We start from the raw sequence: 23,827 nt of genomic DNA on the forward strand, positions 1-23,827 counted from the left end.
AACTAAAGAAATGTATTAAATCAAATATAAAGAAGGGTACTAGGATGGTCGGTTCACTATAGTTTCGGCGGCAGCATACTAAGTAGGTCTAAATCAAACACATAAGGCGGGAAAACAAGAGGTCCTCTCTGTCCACTCTTAACAAGTAGCATCTTCCGATCTCGCTACGGGGCCCTAATATCACTATTACTGACTCTCGTCCTGAAAAGTGACTAATAACCTAAACTTTACCTATCTTTCGATCTCAGCATAGTTTAGTCATTTTAATTGGTGGTCTAACAACTTTCCCTATCTTTCGATCTAATGGGTCAGTCAAAACCTAAACATTCAACTAGTCGCTTGCACTCGATTCGTCAAATATAGAATTAAATCAATTAAAACGAAGGTAACACCTCACGTGGTCAGTCGATCGACTAGGTATGGCGGTCGATCGACCAACACGCGATTTCAGGCCATGTTAATTCTAATGCCGCCTAACTACAGATTCCCTACATCCTAGCACGAATAATTTAGCTACTCATGATTATTACGAAAACAACAACAAGATTGATGAAATAAACTACTGAATTCATGCTTGAATTAAATAAACAAACAAATAACATAAACGATAAATCGGTTTCGGGAGATCTAACCTAGCAATTCTATACTACGAATGAAACTAAACAAACTGAATATTGAAACAGATGAATACCGTATAGAGGAATTGCAGAAGAGAGATCAAAAACCGATTGCAAAACGAACTTTATTAATGAAAGAGCAATAATCTAAGAACCCTAATTATTTCCCTAAAGTTTCTGGTAAAAGACTTGATGATTAATGCTTAATGTCAGTTACGTTATATAGAAATATACGTAACACTTATTTCTAAAACCTAAATACCATGGGCTTTGGAATTCTCGATCTTCTTATTCACGTCTGAATCACGGTTAGGTCGATCGACCATGTTGCTCAGTCGATCGACCAACCTATGCTGAGCAGTAGCTTCTGATCTTCGTACCTTGGTCGATCGACCAAAGGAATCAGTCGATCGACCACTGTAGCTGGTACTTTACTTTAAAAACTTCGTGGATTAGTCTTTCGGGCCTCGAAATGCGCACCAAGCTTGTTCCTTGCGTACATACTTCATGTCAAATGCAATGCAAGATACTCGGGGACGGATTTAGCTCAATATCTACTCATTTCCGCATAAATCTGCAATATTACATAAAAATACGAAAGTAGACGAAATGGGGCAAATAGTAGCATAAACTACATAAATGAGCTCTGAAATGCGTGTAAAATGAGGTGTAAAACATCATATAAAAGACACGCATCATATGTTCACCACATCTATTTATTTTCCAATGTGGGACAAAACATACTAAAATGAACACAATTTTATATATTAAGAACTACACCATCTTTAATATGTCCAAATAATATGAAATTTATACTCTAGTGATAACATTTTTTACAACAAAGCTAATTATATTATTTTCATGATTTTTTAACGAAATGTTTTTGACAAATGAAATGTAAAAGTTTGATGTAAAAATTGGAAATATCACTTGAATATAATTTAGGAAATATACATATTATAATAATTAAAAGATTCTCCACTTTATTTTATACATCAAAATTTATACTTTCCTAAATTTATTGGTGATGATGTGGACGCTCTCAGATCACTCGAAAAAACTCTCTTTTATATATATATATATATATATATATATATATATATATATATATATATATATATATATATATATAGATTGGTCCAAAAGGAGAGAAGCCCAAAGGTAATATTTAATTTAATTTATATTTTAATTTTAGTTTAACAACACGACATTTTATTATAAAAATTAACATATTTAAATATACAAATTATTAAAATAAAATTTTAGGTTATCAAAATAAAATATATTTTTTACAAGTCTATTAACTAATTTTTGGGGGCTTTTGGTTATTTGATTAAAAAAAAGAGTTATTAAGTTAATTGTCTGGGCTTTTGGGTTATGTGTTGGTCTTATGCTATAAAACAGTCTTATAGAACAATTTGTGGTTATTATTAAATTATTTACAGGTAATGGACTATGTGGACCAATTAACATTCTGCCCATAATGATCGGGTCAATTCGAGTTATGGATCAATCTCAAGTTCTTAGTTTAGTTGTCGGGCCGTGTATGGTTCAAGTCCTTCGAATCAAGTAAAATTTTACCAGGTCTAAAAATTATGTACTTATGTCCGTGTATTTTTAGGATACAAGTATACAACTCATACATATGCTCCTAACTCTTAAGTTTTAAGGAGAATTTTTAAGGTCTCTTTAAAGATAGATAGACAGGTGGTCAAAATAATTTTTTGTCTTACATAATGAATCTTGTATAAAAATTTCTAGGATCAAAACTTTAGGCTTCTTTAAGGTATCGAGCACTGTAATTTTATACGCTAAATTGCAATAAACCATGACTATGTCAGAAGCTTCATGATCCATAAATTCTAATTATTTTATAGATCTTTGATTCTGATTAAAAATCGCGACTTAATATAGATGAGAAAATAATATTGAAGGAATAGATAATTGAGTAATTGCACAATTGAGAATTAGTTAGAAAATATGGAGAGGGAGAGAATTAGTTGAATATTTGATTTAGGTTACATAAATTTGGGAAACAAAAATTAGGGGGGAAAAAGACTAAACTAACCTTAGTTATATAATAACACTATACCACATGAGGTATTGTGGACATGGGCCACCCGCGCCGCACACACCCGCGCGTTGATTTTGAGGCGGCGACACTTCTCCCACGGAACCTTGGTTTGCCAAAGCACGTCATGGGCCGTTACCGATTTGTGTGGCATTGAAACCGGTGAAAGGTTGAATAAGCCTGCATTTGTGGAGTCGCCACCAATTTATTGTGGAAAAATTGGAAACCGTTCGAATACCTCATGCCATGTCAAGACACAAAGTAATGACATGAACACTAAGAACTCGTTACCCTTAACATTCTATGTCTAGAATGACTCTCGAGATGCCAATGGACACGGATGTCCGGATATAACTGGAGTAAGGGGTGAGGGTACGTATTAGGAAACTCTTTCATTCGAACACCTAATCCCGCCCGCCTCGATAGCGGCCTCTACTAATGATTAGAGAAATTGTTCATATTTGATATGTCGTCGATGTAATGCATGCAATGCAACAAACATAGATTAATCCTAGCATGCGAAATTAGACTACGTCGGTTAACACGTGTTTTAGCAAACAATTTGGGTCAAAGTAGATGTCAGATTCAATACATGTGAATGCCTTACAATTAAATCATACATAATAATAATTACGATAAACGAATTATAATAATTAAAACTAGTGTAGTTCTCGTACTATAGTACGGTATTTATTAGATTGGAATATGATTATTTGTATAAATTGACTGTACTTTTAATTTAATCTTATAATGTACTAAGTATAATATTATTAAGAGATAGAAAAAAAAGTTTACTTACCATCAAAGAACACATTAAATTACGTTGTTTTGTCTTAAATTGTTAATAATATCCTATAATTTTAAATCATTACATGCATCTAATTTAGTTCATTAATAATACATTAAATAAGATATCAGATCTCTAAATAAAATGCGTATTAATCTTATAAAGTAAACCGGTAAAAAACGATATACTACGGATGTTAAAAGACGTTTACAAATTATTAAATTACATTTTCACTTCTTTTTTCCAATTAATATAGCTAATTAGTGGTGGTGTAAATTCACAATGGCCCACCATCATTAATTTAGCAAGAATGAGAAGATTTGAGCGGTAGAATACAATAGTGGGTCCCTGCAGCTTGAGCGTTGATAAGTGCATATTTTATATACTTTCATCCCCTATATTAGCTCCATTTTATTTGTTATTTAGCACTTATCATAGTGTCATAAGCTAATTTTTGTTGTTCTAGTGTATTTGCTTGTCTTAACATGTTTTTGTAGGAATCTAAGCATTTAGAGGCTTTTTTCTATCATTTTATACACTAAGTTCACTAAGCTAAACAAGACCAAGTGTTGGACTAAGCATGGAGCATTGGATTGGGTTTTGCATGGAGAAATTGATGGATTATTATGTATAATGCAAATGTTGACAACAACCAAAGTCAAGGCCCAATGATCAAATCCAAGTCAAGGTGGAAAGCATAAGATTCCAACATGCTTAGGATGCTTTTTGGGAGCTCTAAAGATCATAGATGAGGCATTTACCCGGGTGATTAAGGAGCATTAAAGTATAAACTTTGGATTCCTCACGCAATTAAGAGAGGAATTAAGAGAAATTACCCGGAAACACACGACCCCGATCGGGGTGGGGTGGCCCTGATCGGGGTTACATGCCCCTTGGTATTTACGTTGCATCCTCCTCTCCTATAAATAGGAGAGGTATTCTTAGGTTTTAGGCATCCAATTTTACGTCCCATTTCCACCTTAGAATAGCCTCAAGCATTATAATTCTCTCATTAGTTTTCATATTTTGTTTTCAATATTGTTAAGCATTTGGTTCTTAAACATTTGGTTATTTTATACATTCAAGCATTTGGTTACAATTTGTTCTTCTATACAAGTTATTCTCTATTAAGGTACTCTTACTTCTAGTTTGCAATTTACATTACTATTTTAGTTACCACATAGTTTACAATTAAGTACTTCATTTTACATTAGCTTTTTCCTTTTACATGTTATATTATCAAATCCATATAAATCATACAACCATGTTTAGTATTTCTTATAATTTAGTTTGCAATTTACATTTTAGTATGAGTAGCTAAATTTCCTAGTCTAAGGGCTAGGGGAGCCATGCATAAATCAAGTATATAACATGATAAAATAGATTAATAATAATATTGTTCATATTGCTTCTATCACATGCTTGTGCCACAATGTTTAATCTTTGTTTAGGGCCCTATTCATTTGATTAAGTTTGCTTATTCGTTCTATAAGTCGAGAGGCACGGAATTGAATTAGACTAAGCATGTATAGTAGGACGACCTAGTCATGGACGAGAGTTTCTCTAGGACCCGACCTATGGTTGACACTAATATCGTAAGGTGGGTGTCTCTAAGCCTAAGCAATTGACAATGTTATTAGTACTGAGTTTATCATGATCATATATTTACCTTTGCATGTGTGACCCGAACCCCTTAGACTCCTCTTTATTTATATAATTTACATCGTAGTCTTTGTTAATCATTAAACAAACCAAACCAAACTAAAAACGAAATCGACCTTGATAAAAATCTATCCATAGCAATTCACGACGTAATTCCCGTTTCCTTGTGTTCGACCCCTATTACTACATTAATTTGTGTCTAGGGAAAGTATCTTTGCATAGGTACACGATAAGCCTATCAAATTTTGGCGCCGTTGCCGGGAAAACGGTTTTATTGCATTGTGAATTGTTGATTTCTATCTTGTTTTTCTTTGTCTTGAGGAACACTTGTTCCTTGAGACCGTTACTCATCATTTTCCTAGAAACTGTTGTCTTATGCCCAGGTCCTCTCGTAGTGGAGAATTGCTTTCACCGGATTCCGAACCCGAGAAAACCTTTAGGAGAAGACGACGTTTTTGGAAGGAAGTAAAAGAAGCCACCTCTCCCGTCCAAGTTGAAAGTGCTAGAAAGTCTTACTTAGACGATCTAGAAGTTCTTGAAGAGGAGGAGGTTTCTAGTTCATCATCTCCACCACCACCACCACCATCTACTATCAAAAAGATGGTGAAACTTTCCGATCATTCAAAGCCCACCGCGGCCATGCTTCCGGCCAGTATCACAACTACTCAATTTACCGCGCCGGAATTCGAGACCAAGCCGGCTTTCATTAGCCTTGTGGAGAGAAAGCAATTTGGGGGAAGTCCTTTGGAGGATCCCAATTTACATGTGCAAAACTTTTGTGACTATTGCTCCATGATCCGTCAAACGGGCGTCACTCAAGCCCAAATAAGGGAGATACTTTTCCCTTTCTCTTTGAAAGACAAGGCCAAACTATGGATCAATAGCCTTGACCGCACCACCTTGGGAATCACCAATTGGGAGACATTGGCTCTTGCTTTTTATCAAAAGTTTTTTCCACCGGAGAAAACTCAAACTTTAAGGAGCCAAATCACCGGATTCCGTCAACAAGCTCTTGAGAGCTTATATGAAGCTTGGGAGAGGTACAAGGAGCTTCAAAGGCAATGCCCACATCATAGGCTAGATGATTGGTTTCTAGTAATAACATTCTACAATGGATGTTGTGTCGAGTCCCGAAGGATTCTTGATTCCGCCAACAATGGGCGGTTTGATCAAATTGACACCGACCTTGCTCATGCCACGATCGAGTCTATGGCAGTCCATGATGCTCAATATGTCAATTCCTGAGTTGTGCCATCCAAAGGTAAAGAAGAATCCTCCAACAACTCCGTTTTGCTAGCTCAAATTGCCTTGCTTCAATAACAATTGGCGGAAAGAGATGCTAAAGATTCCATTCAACAACTCAATATCGTGTCTTCAACAAGCCAAATCATTGTTTGTGACGGTTGTGGAGGTGCGGGTCATTATGCCGCTCATTGCCGAGCTCCTATCGAAGTGGTAAATGCTTTTCAAGCTTTTAGACAAAGTTCATATCCACCGGGTACATTTTCCAACACTTATAACCCAAATACAAAATTTCACCCGAACTTGTCTTACAATAGCAACAATGTGCTTAACCCTCAACCCCCACCACAACAAAATGCCTATGTCCCTCAACAACAAAAGTATATCCCTCCACCGGGTTATCAAAATCAACAAAGGCCCCCACAAAACAATTACCAACAAAATCCACCACAAAATGGCCAACAAAATAATCAAGGAGGTGGTAAACTCGAGGGCATGATAGTCCAAATGCAAAGGGAATTGTTGGCTCAAATTCAAAAGAATGATCAAGCTCATAGTGCCGCGGTCAAGATGTTGGAACAACAAGTGGCTCAACTAGCCGCTTCTAGCTCTCAAAGGAAGAACGGTCAACTACCTCCCCAAGGTGAGCAACCACATGAAACTGTTAATTCTATTTCTTTGAGAAGTGGTACGAGCTATGATGGGCCATCCATGACTTTGGATGATGAGGCGGTTGTTAAAAAGGCCAAGCTTGGGGGAGACGACAAAAAGAAGGCTAGTGAAGAGCCTATTATTAGAGATCGTGTACCATTTCCTCACCGGTTATTGATGCTTAAGAGGAAGAGTAAGCTTGATGCTAAGAATGTTGAGCCCCAATTGCCCGAAGATGATGACAAGGTGATTGTTGAAGAAGTCTCTCCTAATGCTAAGGAGAGTGATGTCGTTCCAACAAAGGTGAGTGTTCCCAATGAGGATGAGAAAGTGAAAGATGTGGAGGATGCTCCTCCCAAGGAAGTTGTTCAAATACCATTTCCCCATCGTCTAGCAAAGCAAAAGGAAGAAGGTAAGTTTGGTAAGTTCATGGAAATGTGTAAGAATTTACAAGTCACCGTCCCATTTTTAGAATTGCTTACCCAAGTCCCCTCCTACGCAAATTTTATGAAGGAAATTCTCTCAAAGAAGCGATCCTTCAATGAGGTTGAGACCATTGCTTTCACCGGAGAGTGTAGTGCACTCTTACAAAATAAGTCTCCCCCGAAACTTAAGGACCCCGGTAGCTATTCTATTCCTTGCACTATAGGCACATATACCATTGATAAGGCCCTTTGCAACCTAGGTGCTAGTGTGAGTGTCATGCCTTACTCTCTTTATGAAAAACTTAACATGGGTGCTTTAAAATGCACAAGTACAACATTGCAAATGGCGGACCGTTCTTTAAAGCGACCTTTAGGTGTCTTAGAAGACGTACCCGTCAAAGTTGGCAAGTTTTTCATACCCGTTGACTTCCTCATACTTGACATGGCCGAGGATTCACAAACCCCAATTATATTGGGTAGGCCATTTTTACGCACCGCGGGTGCGTTAATTGATGTGAAAAATGGGAAGTTGACGTTGGAAGTAGGTGATGACCGGGTTTCTTTTAGTAAAAACAACACCATTAGAAGCCCAATGTTACAAGAGTCTTGTTATTTATTTAGCACTATGGACTCTTCTTATACCTCTACTACGCTTGAATCCTTACTAATGGATCCGTTGGAGGACGATGTGGGTGTTGTTTGTTTTGTAGGTGACGATGCTAAAGGCACTAATGCTAAGAGTGTCAAAAAGAAGAAAGGGAAATTTTATTTGAAAAATTTCAAATGGTTGCGGAATGCTAAAGGAGCTATGACATGGAGCTTGGTTGGTGGCAAGCTCAAGAACAAAACTTGAATCAATTAGCTTCTTACGTCGTGCGGGACGTTAAACCAGCGCTTCTTGGGAGGCAACCCAAGCTTTCTATTGCTTTTGTTTATTTTTGTTTTTAAATTTCTGCAATTTAATTGTTTTTCGTAGATTAGTAATAAAATTCTCAACTTGTCGATGTTTTTTTTGTGATTTCTAGGTGAAAATGAAGAAAGGAGAAATTGGAGTGCATTTGACACGCAACCCCATGCAAAAACCCCGTTCGGGGACGTGGTTTTCGAAAAGCGAGAAAACAATTCAAGTTCATAAACGAGGAAGTTAAAAACGGGAAAATACAGTTAACCCCGATCGGGGTTGGTGGCCCCGATCGGGATCGTGGTTCTGTGACTTCTTGGCCTTTGTTTTGTACGGGTAAAAAAAAAGAAGAGATGGATTTCTTTCTATAATTCAAGCATACCCGACGGTACCTCCATTCTCTTTCTCTACCATTTTTTTTCTTCACTATTATTCACCTAAGTCACAAGGAAACATCTTCATCCCCCGAGTTCATGCTAGCTTGGGGGAGGCTAGCAAGTCGAGTAAGTTTTTCATTGCTTTGCATTTTAGTTTAGATCTTGCAACCCATTAAACATAACCTCTAGTCCTTCTTGTTTTGTGCTTTGAGCCATTTTTATGGTTTGATTGGGTGATTTGGATAGTTGGCACATTGAAGACAATGTGATGTTTAGCTTGGGGGGAGATATTGCATTTGCATATAGTGTAGTTTGCATGTAGTGTAGAAATTTTGAAAATTTTTGAGAGAAATTTTTGCTTGTAGCCTACTTTCCTCTTTGCTTATCCTAATAATGGCTTGTTGCTAATGATTTATTCTTTCATGTTGGGATATTAGCTACATGGGGATGTCTTGACATAGTAGGTAGGAGATGGAGAATGAACCGAATAGGCTTGATCTTGACTTGTGGCAAGCTACAAAATGGTAAGGTAGAGCCTCTTTTGACCGATGCATCCATATCCGGTCTCTCTTAGGTGAGTGTAGGTCTCCTTATGATGTGTGTTTCATCAAAACGCACAAGTATGGTTCTCATGTCATCTCTTGGTAAGCATGCATTCATTTGTTATAGCATTTTGGAGCCATTCACATGATATAATTGCCTTTTTGACCCCTTTCATAAACATTTTCCCTAGCTACATGATAACTTGCCTACCCTTGTTGAGCTAGTAGCTTTGTTTGGTTTTGTTTAGGTGCTCAATTGGGATTTGTTTCAAAGGTTGGAAAATCATGTGAGCTTGGTCTTAATGCTCATAAAACAAAAAAATGAAAGAGAAAGATGAAAAAAAAAAAGATGATGAAAAAAGCAAAAAATGAGAATGAAAAAAAGATTGGAAAAAGAAATGAGAAAAGCATGAAAATGAACAAAAGAAAAGAAGTATGAATTGAAAATAAGAAAAAGAGAAGAAGAAGTTGATGTAAGAAGCTCTCATGCATTATTCATATATTTTGGAGAGTTTTCTTATGATTTGAATTGCAAAATTGGGTTAGAATTGGGATTGAGCATCCTTACAATTTGGTTATTGCTAGCTTGACATTAGCTCCACAATTCATAATTCATTTGTTCCCCCTTCTTACCCATTACGCATTGCCTTCTTCCTACCCATTTGGCTTCTTTATCATGCTTGCATTTGATTGTTTTGGCTTACTAGTTTTGATTGATTACCATATTAGATTGCGGGCACATTATTATAAGTCGAGGATAGTTAAGTGTTTATTCACAAAAAATGTCCTTTCACATAAAAAGAGTTTTGAGTGCCCCGTGAGAGTCCATAAGTCGAAAGATCATGCAAGAGCTCAAAGGTTCATTTAAAGTTTTCTATGCTACGCCGTCATGTAAATCTCAACCATGCTTTGCTTTATTCCTTGCCCATGTTGTTTCGGGTTTCTAAATCATTATGCTTAGCTTGTTTGGATATTGCAATTGATGGGAATTGGTTTCTTGCTTGGGGACAAGCAAGGGTTTAGCTTGGGGGAGTTTGATAAGTGCATATTTTATATACTTTCATCCCCTATATTAGCTCCATTTTATTTGTTATTTAGCACTTATCATAGTGTCATAAGCTAATTTTTGTTGTTCTAGTGTATTTGCTTGTCTTAACATGTTTTTATAGGAATCTAAGCATTTAGAGGCTTCTTTCTATCATTTTATACACTAAGTTCACTAAGCTAAACAAGACCAAGTGTTGGACTAAGCATGGAGCATTGAATTGAGTTTTGCATGGAGAAATTGATGGATTATTATGTATAATGCAAATGTTGACAACAACCAAAGTCAAGGCCCAATGATCAAATCCAAGTCAAGGTGGAAAGCATAAGATTCCAACATGCTTAGGATGCTTTTTGGGAGCTCTAAAGATCATAGATGAGGCATTTACCCGGGTGATTAAGGAGCATTAAAGTATAAACTTTGGATTCCTCACGCAATTAAGAGAGGAATTAAGAGAAATTACCCGGAAACACACGACCCCGATCGGGGTGGGGTGGCCCCGATCGGGGTTACATGCCCCTTGTTATTTACGTTGCATCCTCCTCTCCTATAAATAGTAGAGGTATTCCTAGGTTTTGGGCATCCAATTTTACGTCCCATTTCCACCTTAGAATAGCCTCAAGCATTATAATTCTCTCATTAGTTTTCATATTTTGTTTTCAATATTGTTAAGCATTTGGTTCTTAAACATTTGGTTATTTTATACATTCAAGCATTTGGTTACAATTTGTTCTTCTATACAAGTTATTCTTTATTAAGGTACTCTTACTTCTAGTTTGCAATTTACATTACAATTTTAGTTACCACATAGTTTACAATTAAGTACTTCATTTTACATTAGCTTTTTCCTTTTACATGTTATATTATCAAATCCATATAAATCACACAACCATGTTTAGTATTTCTTATAATTTAGTTTGCAATTTACATTTTAGTATGAGTAGCTAAATTTCCTAGTCTAAGGGCTAGGGGAGCCATGCATAAATTAAGTATATAACATGATAAAATAGATTAATAATAATATTGTTCATATTGCTTCTATCACATGCTTGTGCCACAATGTTTAATCTTTGTTTAGGGCCCTATTCATTTGATTAAGTTTGTTTATTCGTTCTATAAGTCGAGAGGCACCGAATTGAATTAGACTAAGCATGTATAATAGGACGACCTAGTCATGGACGAGAGTTTCTCTAGGACCCGGCCTATGGTTGACACTAATATCGTAAGGTGGGTGTCTCTAAGCCTAAGCAATTGACAATGTTATTAGTACCGAGTTTATCATGATCATATATTTACCTTTGCATGTGTGACCCGAACCCCTTAGACTCCTCTTTTTTTATATAATTTACATCGTAGTCTTTGTTAATCATTAAACAAACCAAACCAAACTAAAAACGAAATCGACCTTGATAAAAATCTATCCATAGCAATTCACGACGTAATTCCCGTTTCCTTGTGTTCGACCCCTATTACTACATTAATTTGTGTCTAGGGAAATTATCTTTGCATAGGTACGCGATAAGCCTATCAAGCGTAATATTAGAAAGAAATATACCGTATAATTTGCAACTTGAGCGCAATATTCATGTTGAGCGGGAATAGTTGAGCGGGATTTCCGTATGTGTGTTAATCTTTTAGTATATAGGGGATAAAAGGGGATTGATATGTTGTAAAGATTGCATAATATATTAGGACTAATTAAATGATATGATGTTATTTTTTCGGTTTTTATCTCTGATGAATTGATATAAGATATTGTACATTGGGGGTAATTTATTGTTATTCGAGATATTGTGATTTGAGATTTTCGAAATACTATTGTTAGCATTGCATAGTTTGAGGGGCAAATTATAGTTTGTTTCCCTATAGGATTGTATAATTAGAAAAGTCGAAGCATAATTTATTTCTATGTATAAGATTTCATGAATTATCACGTTAGAATTTTAGTAATGATGCCAAATCAATGCAAAATCAATTAGTTTAAGCCGAGGGCCAACTTAGAACGTGCCTTGTGCTGTTTACAATCCATAAGGAAGGCCCATCAAAGTGGGAAAACACTTGGGTGGGAAAATACTAAGAGAATTTTATTCTCTTAGTAGTAGGGGGGATTACAAACTTTATTTGATCTATGTCAAAAGCACACTCGAAGACGGGATTTCAAAGAGGAAAATAAAAGGAAAATGAAATATGAATTAAAATATGAAAATATGTCAGATTAGAGGTAATAGTACGAATAATAGTTGATTTAAACCGTAATTAGGAACTACGTCAAAGAGAGAAAGAGTTCAGGGACAGAAACCAACCCAGAACAGGCGCGGCATCTGCTGCTTCCTCTGGAAGAGGCGCAACACTTCCTGCGTCTGTTCTAGAGCTGGGTTCTGGCTGTGAAGTTAGAACCGCAACACTGTTATCGTTCGTTGGTAAATTTAAGATGAATTATCGATATTAGACTTGACTTGAAGTGTTTTGACCGATTATATATATCTGGGCAAGACATAAAACGAATTAAAAACGAGAAATTGCAGCGGTTTACAGAATTATGTTTATACGATGAACTCGTGTCGGAAATACAAAAAAAAGGCGAAACTCGAGATTAGACTAAGACGAAACTGGACAAATAAGACTAGAAAGAAAACCTATGTATCAAATTAGGATTTCCAGAATCTCGACATGAACAAGTCGAAACCACGAAGAATCGATTTGAATTAAAACGGCAAAAACCCGCAAGTATTGAATTACTCGGGATTAAGGACGAATTAAACATTGTAAATAAAAAAGAAGTTGTTAAACATGGTTTATATACTGAAATAACAAAATTCACAAAAAAATAGAGAGAGAAAATAGAGAGAGAAACAACAAAATTCTTCTAATTTTCTAGGGTTTTACTGATCACGCAGCAATGGCTCGATCACGAAAATCTAATAAAAATCCTTCACTTAATCTAGGAGAAAATTCACAAAAAAATGGTTCAGCATCTTCAATAAAAGGAAAGGGTAAGGCAGTTGCACGTCATATCAAGTTTTCATCGCTTGATTTTGAATCGGATTTGGAAAGTATTATTGAGGAAGAAGAGGAGCATGACATCCCCATCTCTGAGCAGGAGGAACCAGTCGAATCTGCGCCGGTGATCCGTCTTACGCAGGAGGATGTTGCTGGTGAGATTTCCTATTGGTCTACTTCTGTTTATTGTTACATCTTAGAAGCAAACCCACCTAGCAATGTGATTAGTGGGTTTGTTAAGCGGGTGTGGCAGGCTAATAGGGTTGATAGGGTTTCTTTCCTCCCGAATGGGATATTCCTTGTTCGATTTACAACCAAAGAGCAGCAGAAAAATGTGTTACAGAATGGTCACCTGATATTTGATAACAAACCCGTAATAGTCAATGAATGGAAACCTGACTCGGCCTTGTTAAAACATGATGTGTCGAAAATACCTTTATGGATGAAGATTTATGGGTTAGATATCAAGTTTTTGGGTGTGAATTGCTTGACCAAACTGTGTGGGAATGTTGGTAAGTACATCAAATGTGATGAGGCCACCACCAACAAAACATTCATGGGGTTTGCCAGGATTATGGTGGAAGTTACAATTGGCCAACAATTCCCAGATTCAATTCAATTTTTTGATGAGAATGGGAACATTCAGAGGGCCAGAATTGTCTATGATTGGTTACCTACTACATGTTCTAGTTGTAAGAGGATGGGACATATTGTTGAGGTGTGTAGGAAAGGGAATGCTAATGTGGGACAGAAAGTTTGGAAGCCAAAAGCTCCTGCACAGAAAACAAAGCAACCTCAACCTCTACCTACAGTGGGTCAGCAGCCTAAGAAACAACAAAAGCAGAGAACATGAAAGCTTCAGAATGCTCCTAGGCAGCCCATTACTCCAATTCAACAGACCCCAGTTCTACAGAGGACTACTCCTCCTGGGAATGGGAATGAAGCACCTGTGCTGACACAATATATGCCAAGAAGATTCATCTCAAGATGTATGAAGGGTGATAATGGGGGGAAAAAGGTATTCACACCTGGTGGCCTTTCATTTATGAAAGCCCTGTCCCTCTCCATTCAAAAATCCAAAGCTGAGCTGATTGAGAGGGTAATGTATGAGAAAGGGGAACCTAGTAAGCAGGGAACTGATAATGGGTAGTTGTGGTTTCTGGAACGTTCGTGGTATGAATAATGCTGATAAGCAGAATAAAATAAAATGGTTCCTTAACCAGAATAAAGTTGGATTATTTGGGTTATTAGAAACAAAAATTAGAAGTAGTAACTGGCAAAAGGTGAAAAATAACTTATGTGAGGATTGGACAATATGCACTAACTCTAGTTTACACAAGGGAGGAAGGATTTGGATGATTTGGGACCCTAACTCCTTTTGTGTGGACGTGCAGGACATCACTGCTCAGTGCATTCATTCTAAAGATAAAAATAGGAGGATTAATTTCTGGCTGACTGTAGTTTATGGCTTAAACAAGGCCCCTGAGAGAGAATGTTTGTGGCTGAAGTTGGGCAATTACTACAGGAAGTGTCAGGGGCCATGGATGGTCTATGGAGACTTTAATGCCATCATGGCACCTCATGAGAGAATTGGAGGGGCCACTGTCACTAATGCTGATGTGCAACCTCTGATTCAAACTGTCCAAGAGTGTGAGCTCTATGAACTGAAAGGTTGTGGTTCCTATTACACTTGGAACAACAAACATGAAGTGGATGAGAAAGTGTATAGCAAAATTGATAGGGTATTTCATAATGAGGAATGGCTAGCTACCTTCCCTTCTAGCTATGCTAATTTCTTACCTGAGGGGCTCTATGACCACTGCCCATGCATTATCAATTTTGAGGAGACAGTGACAAGGAGCAAGGCACCTTTTAAATATTACAACATGTGGTCTATGGCCGAGGGGTTTGAGAATGTTATCACTAGAGGATGGGAGATGGAAGTTCAGGGGACACCAATGTTTAAGGTTATGTCTAAACTAAAGGGTATGAAAAAGGAGCTTAGGAAACTGAATGCTGAGCAATTCAGTGATATTGAGAACCTAACCAAGATCACTGAACTCTCTTTGAATCATTTCCAGACCAAGCTTAGGGATGATCCCTTCAATGAGGACCTTTGTCTGGCAGAGAGAGCTTGTTCTCAGGAACTAGAATTCCTTAACAAGGCCAGACTTGAGTTCTTAAGACAAAAATCTAAAGAGGCATGGTTAAAAGAGGGGGATGATAATACCTCTTATTTTCATGCAAGTATTAAGAAGAGAAGAGCTCGAAATAAGGTTTACCAGGTGAAAGATATGAGGGGTAAACTGTGTAATCACTGTGATGATATCAAAAATGCTTTTGAGGAGTACTACATCTCTCTTTTAGGTACCTCAAAGTCTGTTGAGCATGTTAAAGTGAATGTGGTAAAGCAAGGTCAGTGTTTAACTATGTCCCATTCTGAGTTGCTGCTGGCTCCTGCCTCTGCTGATGAAGTCAAGACTGCTATGTTTGCCATCCCTGGTACAAAAGCACCTGGTCCAGACGGTTTCAGCAGTCAATTCTTCAAAGATTGCTGGAGCATTGTGGGGCAGGAGGTTACTTTGGCTATACAGTCTGTTTTTCACAATGGTAAGTTGTTGAAGCAGTGTAATAACACTGTCATTACTTTGGTGCCTAAGATGGATGTACCTGACAGTGTGGTGCAGTTCAGGCCCATTGCTTGCTGCAACACTATTTACAAGTGCATCTCCAAAATTATCTGCAACCGTTTGAGTACCATTTTGCCTGATGTTATTAGTCCCTCACAGAGTGCCTTTATAAAAGGTAGGGACATTGTTGGGAACATCCTAATATGTCAGGACTTGATAAGAATGTACAAAAGGAAAACCTGTTCTCCTAGAATGCTTATGAAGTTGGATATGCAAAAGGCGTATGATTCTATAGAGTGGTCTTTTGTAGAGGAGATGCTTAGAGCAATGGGATTCCCTGAAAAGATGGTGCTACTTAAATGTGTTAGCACCCCTTCCTATTCAATTGCTCTGAATGGGGAGGTTTTTGGTTTTTTTAAGGGGCAAAGGGGACTTAGGCAGGGGGACCCTCTTTCCCCCTCCTTTTTACTCTTTGTCTAGAATACCTTAGTAGAATCCTGTTGCTAGTCCAGAAACATGCTAAGTTCAGATATCACCCACTTTGTAAGAGAATTGGGATCTCTCATTTGTGCTTTGCAGATGATTTAATCCTCTTTTGCAAAGGTGACAGAGCCTCAATTGAGTTAATGGTGAATGCTTTTAATTTCTTCTCTAAAGCTTCAGGTCTTCAGTTGAATAAAGGTAAATCTAATTTCTATTTTAATGGTGTGGATGAAGGCTTAGTACAAGAAGTTGAGAGAGCAACTGGTATGTGTAGGGGCAGTGTACCTTTTAGATATCTTGGTGTTAATGTCTCTCCTAAGAGATTATATATTATGGATTGCAATTGTTTAGTGGACAAGGTGGTTGATAGGATAAGGAGGATGGGATCTAGGCAGCTTTCATACGCTGGCAGGGTGGTACTCATCAAATCTGTACTCAGTACTCTCCATAGCTACTGGGCACGTATTTTTATATTACCTAAAACTGTGATAAGAAACATTGAAGCCATTTGCAGGGACTATCTTTGGCATGGTAAGGATTCTGGCAGCAAGCCTGCTTTGGTGGCTTGGGGTAAGATTTGCAGATCAAAGAAGAAAGGGGGACTCGGTATTAAGGACCTTCTCCTATCGAATTGTGCTGCAGTAGGCAAGTATGTGTGGTGGATTGAGAAGAAAGAGGACCATTTATGGGTGAAATGGGTTCATGCCATTTATATAAAAGGCACACGATGGAAAGATTATGAACCTCCTGTTAATTCTAGCTGGGCATGGCGGAAAATATGCCAAACAAAAAACATTCTAAAGGATTGCATTTGGTCACAGAGTGTCTCATATTCCATTAGCTTGGGATATAATTGGCTAGTATCTATCACTGATAATGTGGACTGGTATGCTTGGCAGCTTAACAATTGGATCCTGCCAAAGCATGGCTTCATTTGATGGGTTATTGCACATCAGCGCCTTCTCACTCAAGATAGATTGATCAGAATGAACATTACATAGCAGAATAGTTGCTACTTGTAGGATCATGATCATCTGTTTTTCCTATGTGATTACAGCTCTAGATGAAGCAGACTGGTCTCTCAATGGTGTTCCCTTCCTTTTCCAACAATGGACTGCATCTCTTGGTGGACTAAATTGAGACTTAGAACCCTGACTCAGAAAAAGATCATTGGTGTCATTCTTGCTTCCCTGATGTACCACATTTGGATGGCTCGAAACAAAAGTCGAATTGACCATGTAGTGCTTAGACCAGAGATGGTGTTTACTCAGGTTCAGTATGATGTAATAGCTAGATTAAAGAATTGTAAGATCAAATGCATGAATGCTGGAGTAGTTGAATGGCTGAATGTACTTAGGAGTAAGTAAGGAGTAAGGGTCTTAGGACTCTGCCTTAAAATTGTTTATATGGAGTCTTTGTTCTTTAATGAGAAAAGCTTACATTTTCCCAAAAAAAATACTGAAACAACAAAAAGAACGAAAGAAAACGAAAGAATAAGAAAAAGAAAGAAACTTGCAGGAAGTCGAGGAAGAAGAAGGAGAGCGGGAGCAGCAAGCAACCTCTAGAAGAGGCGCAGCAATGCTGCGATCCTTCGAAGAGGCGCAAGTGCTGCTGCGTTTCTTCTCGACGTCTGACTTCTGCTGTTTCGTAAAAATGGTTCTAAAAGACGGATTTTAAATCGGTTTTTAAACGTGCTTTTGATATAGATCTACATTAATTGATACGAAATAAAAGTACAATAATAAAATGGGATTTTACACCCTCAGACTTACATGTTTGACGAAACGAGATTGACTAAAGTTATCGTTTTAGTGATTGATCGACTCGAATATGCGTGGAAAGTGCCCTCGTTAGAGGATTTAGCAAATTGATTAGGTTGATTAAAGGTGGAGTTGGTCAAATTGGTCGGTCTATGCAACGTGACTGCGTCTCAGAATGATCTGAGCTTACGTGGTCGATTGATCAAGCACGTAGGCGTCGAAAGCAATATCGTAGTCTAGAATGCAAAGAGAGAGAAAGAAGGGGCGGAACACTCGTGTGCCAAATATGGAGACCGAAGGCCTCTATTTATACTAAACATATGGAAGAGTTTAGGAATGACACGGATTTGGAAACAAATCACGGAAATATTCTGAAAAAGGTGAAAAGAGGGCTGGAGAAGAGGCGCAGCAGCCACTGCAACTGTAACACCCCTAATTTACATAATATAATTTTATAATTTTATTTTCCCATATTTCATATTTTATTTTTCGGGAAAATATCCATTTGTCGTCTTTTGGGCTCGTTGGGCTCGAAAAACGATGAAGACCCGTTTCTTCCTTGGGTCTCACGTGTTTTTGGTGTAGATGGGTAAGTTTTGGGCCTAAACCTAGAATAAACCCATGAGCTTCTCTATAAATAAGAAGGGAAATCAAACCCTTGCTTCTCTTTTCTCACAAAACCCTAAACCTAATTCTCTCCTCCTCTCTTCCTCCTCGTGTCGCGCGCCACCCTACCTAGGGTTTCGTGCCGTCTTTCTTCCTCCTTCGTTCTTCATCGTTCTTCGTGCTTAGATCGATCCTACTTCTTGGATTTATATATCTCCTTCGTAAGTTTTTATGTTTTCGCATAGTTTTATAGTTTTTATAGTTTATATATATAGTTAGTATATTTATTAGATTCGTTATCTTTGGCACGTGATGATTCATAAAGGCGTGGAAGTTGCTCCTGGAGAAGACGTTTATATCGTTGAAGACGATCTCTAGGGTTTATTTACTTAATAAGGTAACTAGGTGTTTTCTTTTAATTGTGTTTATGCCAATTGATGTAATTAATATGATTTAATGAATGTTTTATATGATTAGTACATGTTTGATTGTTTATTATCATGTTAATTATGTTTTCACATGTTTGTATATGTTTTAATGTATTAATTATATATCGTATGTTGTTTATGTGTTTATTATGGGTGTCATGAGCGTAATTAGGGTTTCCGAATCAAACCCTAATGGCGGCATGATAGGCGGCCAAGGGTGCTCTCCAAAGTTATAGCTAAAGCTTGTATAACCTTGATGATGATTCATGAGTTATCGCTAAAGTTAATACAACTTTGGGTAGTTACTCTAGTTATGGCTGAAGCAACTATAACATTAAAGTACGAGTTAAGGTTATAGCTGGAACTAACGTACCCTGAGATTTATGGCTCAAGGTTATGGTTGGAACTAGTATAACTTTGAGTTTCGTGTCAAAGTTATAGTTAAGGTAAGTATAACTTCAAGTCGTATATATTGAAGTTATAGTCGAGGTTACTATAACCTCGCATCAAGAGTTTATGTTATGGTTAGGGTTACTATAACATTGAATGGTTATTGTTAAAGTTATAGCTGAAGTTACTATAACATTGGTTACTTATATTTGTTTCATATGTTGTATTGTGTTCAACGTGTTATGTCCTTGTGTTTGCATATATATTTGGTTGCTCTTGTTCATATGATAAGTAGGATGGTCAGTTATACTATCCTGTTAGTTGAGTCGTGATGTTGTTCACGCATGTTAGTACAATCGATTATCTTTGTGCATTTGTTTGTTGGTCAAGTTGGAATAGATGACGGTAGTATCAATTATATACTATCGGAATGAACTAACGCCACCCGTTGATGCGGGATTTATTTTGGTCTATGTTCGGGGTGGCCAGATTCGTTAATTATACGTTACGGGTCCCGAGTGTCGTTCGTGTCATTATTGCATCGAGAGGTCCGGCCAGTCTTAGGCATATAGGCGGTGGTGATACGCTATACATAGTACCGTGGAGGCGGTGGTGATACGCTTCACACCGATGGAGGCGGTGGTGATACGCTCCGTCGATCGAGGCGGTGGTGATACGCTACGACAAGTTAGAGGCGCGATGGTGATACGCTCTAACGGGCGTTTCGCTCTATTCGCTATGCTTTGTTGCTAGCTTTGTGCCTTCTGTTACTGTGGATTGTGTGTTACCGTATTCGATATGCTTTGATGCTAGCATTGTGCCTTAAGTTGTTAGAGGTCGTGTCCTACAGTGGTTGTTAGCGTACATGGTCTAGTTCTTGCATATGGTTTAGACTTGCATGATTCCGTCTAAGATTGATAAGTCATGGTAAGCTTTGTTGGTTTTTTTTTTCATGAGTATAGATGATCTCACATGTTGACTGGTTTTACATTTCATTTGTTAATGATTGTTGGTTATATTCAGTTGTTGTAAACATGACTGGGGGAGCATCTAGTTACTCCCGACTGATTGTCGACCCCCTTTTCAGGTTGTTCAGTTTGATGCTGTTTGGTTGATGCTTGCTTGGGGAATGTGCGAAGCGAGCTTAATAATAAAATAGGAGTTTGCTTTTAAGTTTTAAGAACCTTTGAATAATGTATTAGTTTGTTTTGGAGTTAGTAGCGAACCGGATTGGTCGGGTGTTTCCGCCACCTTGACCCTTTTATCAGTATCGTACTCTGATATTCTCTTTATATATTAGTTTTTCCTTTGTTTTATAATCCGGGTTGTTACAGTTGGTATCAGAGCGAACACGCTCCCAACTCTCGCTTAGTTGATGACTAAAATAAATGACCTAGTTAATGAGTGAGAGTAAATGGGGTAGAAACCAATAGGATTCGTTGGTTTTCTTATGTTTGTAGAGTGTTTGAGTAGTTGTTTGGAGTGGTACTTAGGTTCTACCACTTATAACGAGATTTCTTTCTTGCAGATGGTGCGTAACGCAAATGGTGAGACTGATGCTGACCGCATCAGGAGACTAGAGGCCGCTTTGGCATCTATGGCCGAAGGTTTCACCAACCACCTCAACAACAACAACAACAACAACAACAACAACAACAACAACAACAACAACAACAACAACCATCCGCAACCGACTGTGTTTGATCGCTTTGCTCGTCACCGTCCTCCGACGTATGATGGTGCGAATGATCCTACTGCTTTGGAGGCTTGGATTCGAGAGATCGAGAAGTTGTTCCTCGCTACTGGATGTCCTGAGGATCAGAAGGTGGATATCGCCACCTATTATCTGAAGGACGAGGCCGACAACTGGTGGGGTCTTGCTAGAGCTGGTCTGGAAGTTCAGCCAGGATATGGTTGGGCTCTTTTCTCTGAGGCTCTGAAGAAAAGGTTTTATCCTGAGGAGATGCGCTGGCAGAAGGAGCAGGAGTTTCTTCGTCTACAGCAAGGCTTCATGACCGTTGAAGAGTACACCAACAAGTTCGTGAAGCTGTCACGTTTCGTTACTTCTGTAGCTATGGATGAGGTTTCGAGGACTCGTCGCTATGAGAAGAATCTAGCTCCTAAGGTCCGGACTGCTATGTCTGGCATTCCTTCAACTTCTTTCCAGCAGGCTTATGATCGTGCTCTTAGCATCTATGATTCTGTCCTTGCTACCGAGGCTGAGGAGAGTGCAAAGAATAAGTTCATGAAGAGGCCTTATGTTGCTCCCGATTCTTCCCGGAAGAAAGCAGTATGAGGCTCGTCCGTATGCTCCGCGTGATCAAGGTCAAGCTAAAAAAGATATGGTTTGCTTCAAGTGTGGAAAGGCTTACCACCCGGTAAGTATTGTGAGACCGTAACCCGATCACTTGCTTCACCCGTAAAGCTCGGACACAAGGTCGTTGATTGCCCCCGAAGCCAAAGCTTGATGCTCCTAAGGCTGATGCTCCGAAGACTGGACGCGTGTTTGTGATGAGTCGTGCCGAGGCAGATGCTAATCCAGATGTGGTTACGGGTACCTTTCTCGTTCACTCTTTATCTGCTTTTGTTCTTTTTGATACGGGTGCATCGATGTCTTTCGTATCCGAATCCTTTTCCGTCCGTCTTTGGACTCTCTTCTTCTTCATCCGTTCATACCTCTATATCCCTTCCTACGGGTGAGATTGTTTCTTGCTCCGTTCTTTTCAAGGACGTACCTGTCAGTATCGCAGGGGCGATCCTTCCTGCTGATCTCGTTCAATTCAAACTCGGAGAGTTTGATGTGATTTTGGGTATGGATTGGTTATCTCGCTATGACGCTAGGTTCCTTTGTCGTGATCAGAAGATCGTGCTTAAGAGTCCTACGAGTTCGAGAGTTTCTTATCGGGGTGTTAGGGTTACACCTACGGTCAAGTGGGTTTCTGCTATGAAGATGGTTAACATGGGTAGAAAGGGTCATCAGATCTATCTGTGCAGTGTTCATGGTGTTTCAGTTGAGCCTAAGTTAGAGGATATCCCTGTGGTTAGAGAGTTTCCCGATGTTTTTCCTGAGGATCTACCTGGTATTCCTCCTGAGCGAGATGTAGAATTCTCGATCGAGTTGCTACCTGGAACTGGTCCCATTTCGAAAGCTCCATATCGTATGGCACCAGCTGAGTTACAAGAACTCAAGAAGCAACTTGAGGATATGATCGATAAGGGCTTTATCCGACCGAGTGCTTCGCCGTGGGGTGCTCCTGCTTTGTTCGTCAAGAAGAAAGATGGTAGTATGCGGTTGTGCATTGACTACCGTGAGCTGAACAAGGTTACTATCAAGAATAGGTATCCTTTGCCGAGGATCGAGGATCTGTTTGATCAGCTCCGTGGTGCAAGTGTGTTCTCGAAGATCGACCTGAGGTCAGGTTACCATCAGATCCCAGTTAGGAATGAAGATATTCCTAAGACTGCTTTTCGTTCGAGGTATGGCCACTATGAGTTCGTGGTGATGCCGTTTGGTTTGACGAACGCACCTTCCGTTTTCATGGATCAGATGAACCGCACTTTCAGCGAGTATTTGGATAAGTGTGTCGTGGTGTTCATAGACGACATACTGATTTACTCGAGAGACGAGGCTGAACACGAGCGTCATCTTCGTCTTATCTTGGAGACTCTGCGTAAGCAGAAATGGTATGCTAAGTTCTCAAAGTGCGAGTTTTGGTTAAAGGAAGTTACCTTCCTGGGTCATGTGATATCTGGCGAGGGAGTTATGGTTGATCCGTCGAAGATTCGAGCCGTGGTTGATTGGGAAAGTCTAAAGAATGTGAACGATGTTCGGAGTTTCCTTGGTCTAGCTGGGTATTATCGTCGGTTTGTTCATGACTTCTCTAAGATTGCGAGACCGATGACTCAGTTAATGAAGAAGGAATCCAAGTTCATTTGGACTGAGGCTTGTGAAGCTGCTTTTCAGGAGTTGAAGAAAAGGTTGACTACCGCTCCTGTGTTGACTCTACCAGAAGAGGGTGTTGAGTTCGATGTTTTCTGCGATGCATCAAAGTTTGGGTTGGGTTGTGTCTTGATGCAGAAGGGTAAGGTTGTGGCTTATGCTTCCCGTCAGTTGAAAGTTCACGAGACGAACTACCCGACTCACGATCTTGAGTTAGCAGCAGTGGTGTTTGCACTTAAGCTGTGGCGACACTACTTATATGGAGTCTCT

At 38.6% G+C, this 23,827-nt stretch overlaps 1 protein-coding gene and 1 non-coding gene across 2 annotated transcripts; one reads left to right on the forward strand and one right to left on the reverse strand.

Annotated features, from left to right (window-relative positions):
• Positions 1-6,108: 6,108 nt before the first annotated feature.
• LOC141610148 (small nucleolar RNA R71) lies at positions 6,109-6,216 on the reverse strand. Its single transcript, XR_012528045.1, has one exon. It is a non-coding gene; the product is annotated as a small nucleolar RNA R71 (small nucleolar RNA).
• An 874-nt stretch (positions 6,217-7,090) lies between these two features.
• On the forward strand, positions 7,091-17,371 carry LOC141608138 (uncharacterized). Its single transcript, XM_074427496.1, has 6 exons — positions 7,091-7,333; positions 13,199-14,131; positions 14,219-14,419; positions 14,517-14,603; positions 14,715-16,359; positions 16,530-17,371. Exons 1-6 carry the CDS (start codon positions 7,091-7,093, stop codon positions 17,369-17,371), a joined length of 3,951 nt encoding a protein of 1,316 aa, XP_074283597.1.
• The last annotated feature ends 6,456 nt before the right edge of the window (positions 17,372-23,827 follow it).

The sequence above is a fragment of the Silene latifolia genome, chromosome 10 (assembly GCF_048544455.1).
Source record: "Silene latifolia isolate original U9 population chromosome 10, ASM4854445v1, whole genome shotgun sequence".
NCBI classification, from domain to species: domain Eukaryota; kingdom Viridiplantae; phylum Streptophyta; class Magnoliopsida; order Caryophyllales; family Caryophyllaceae; genus Silene; species Silene latifolia.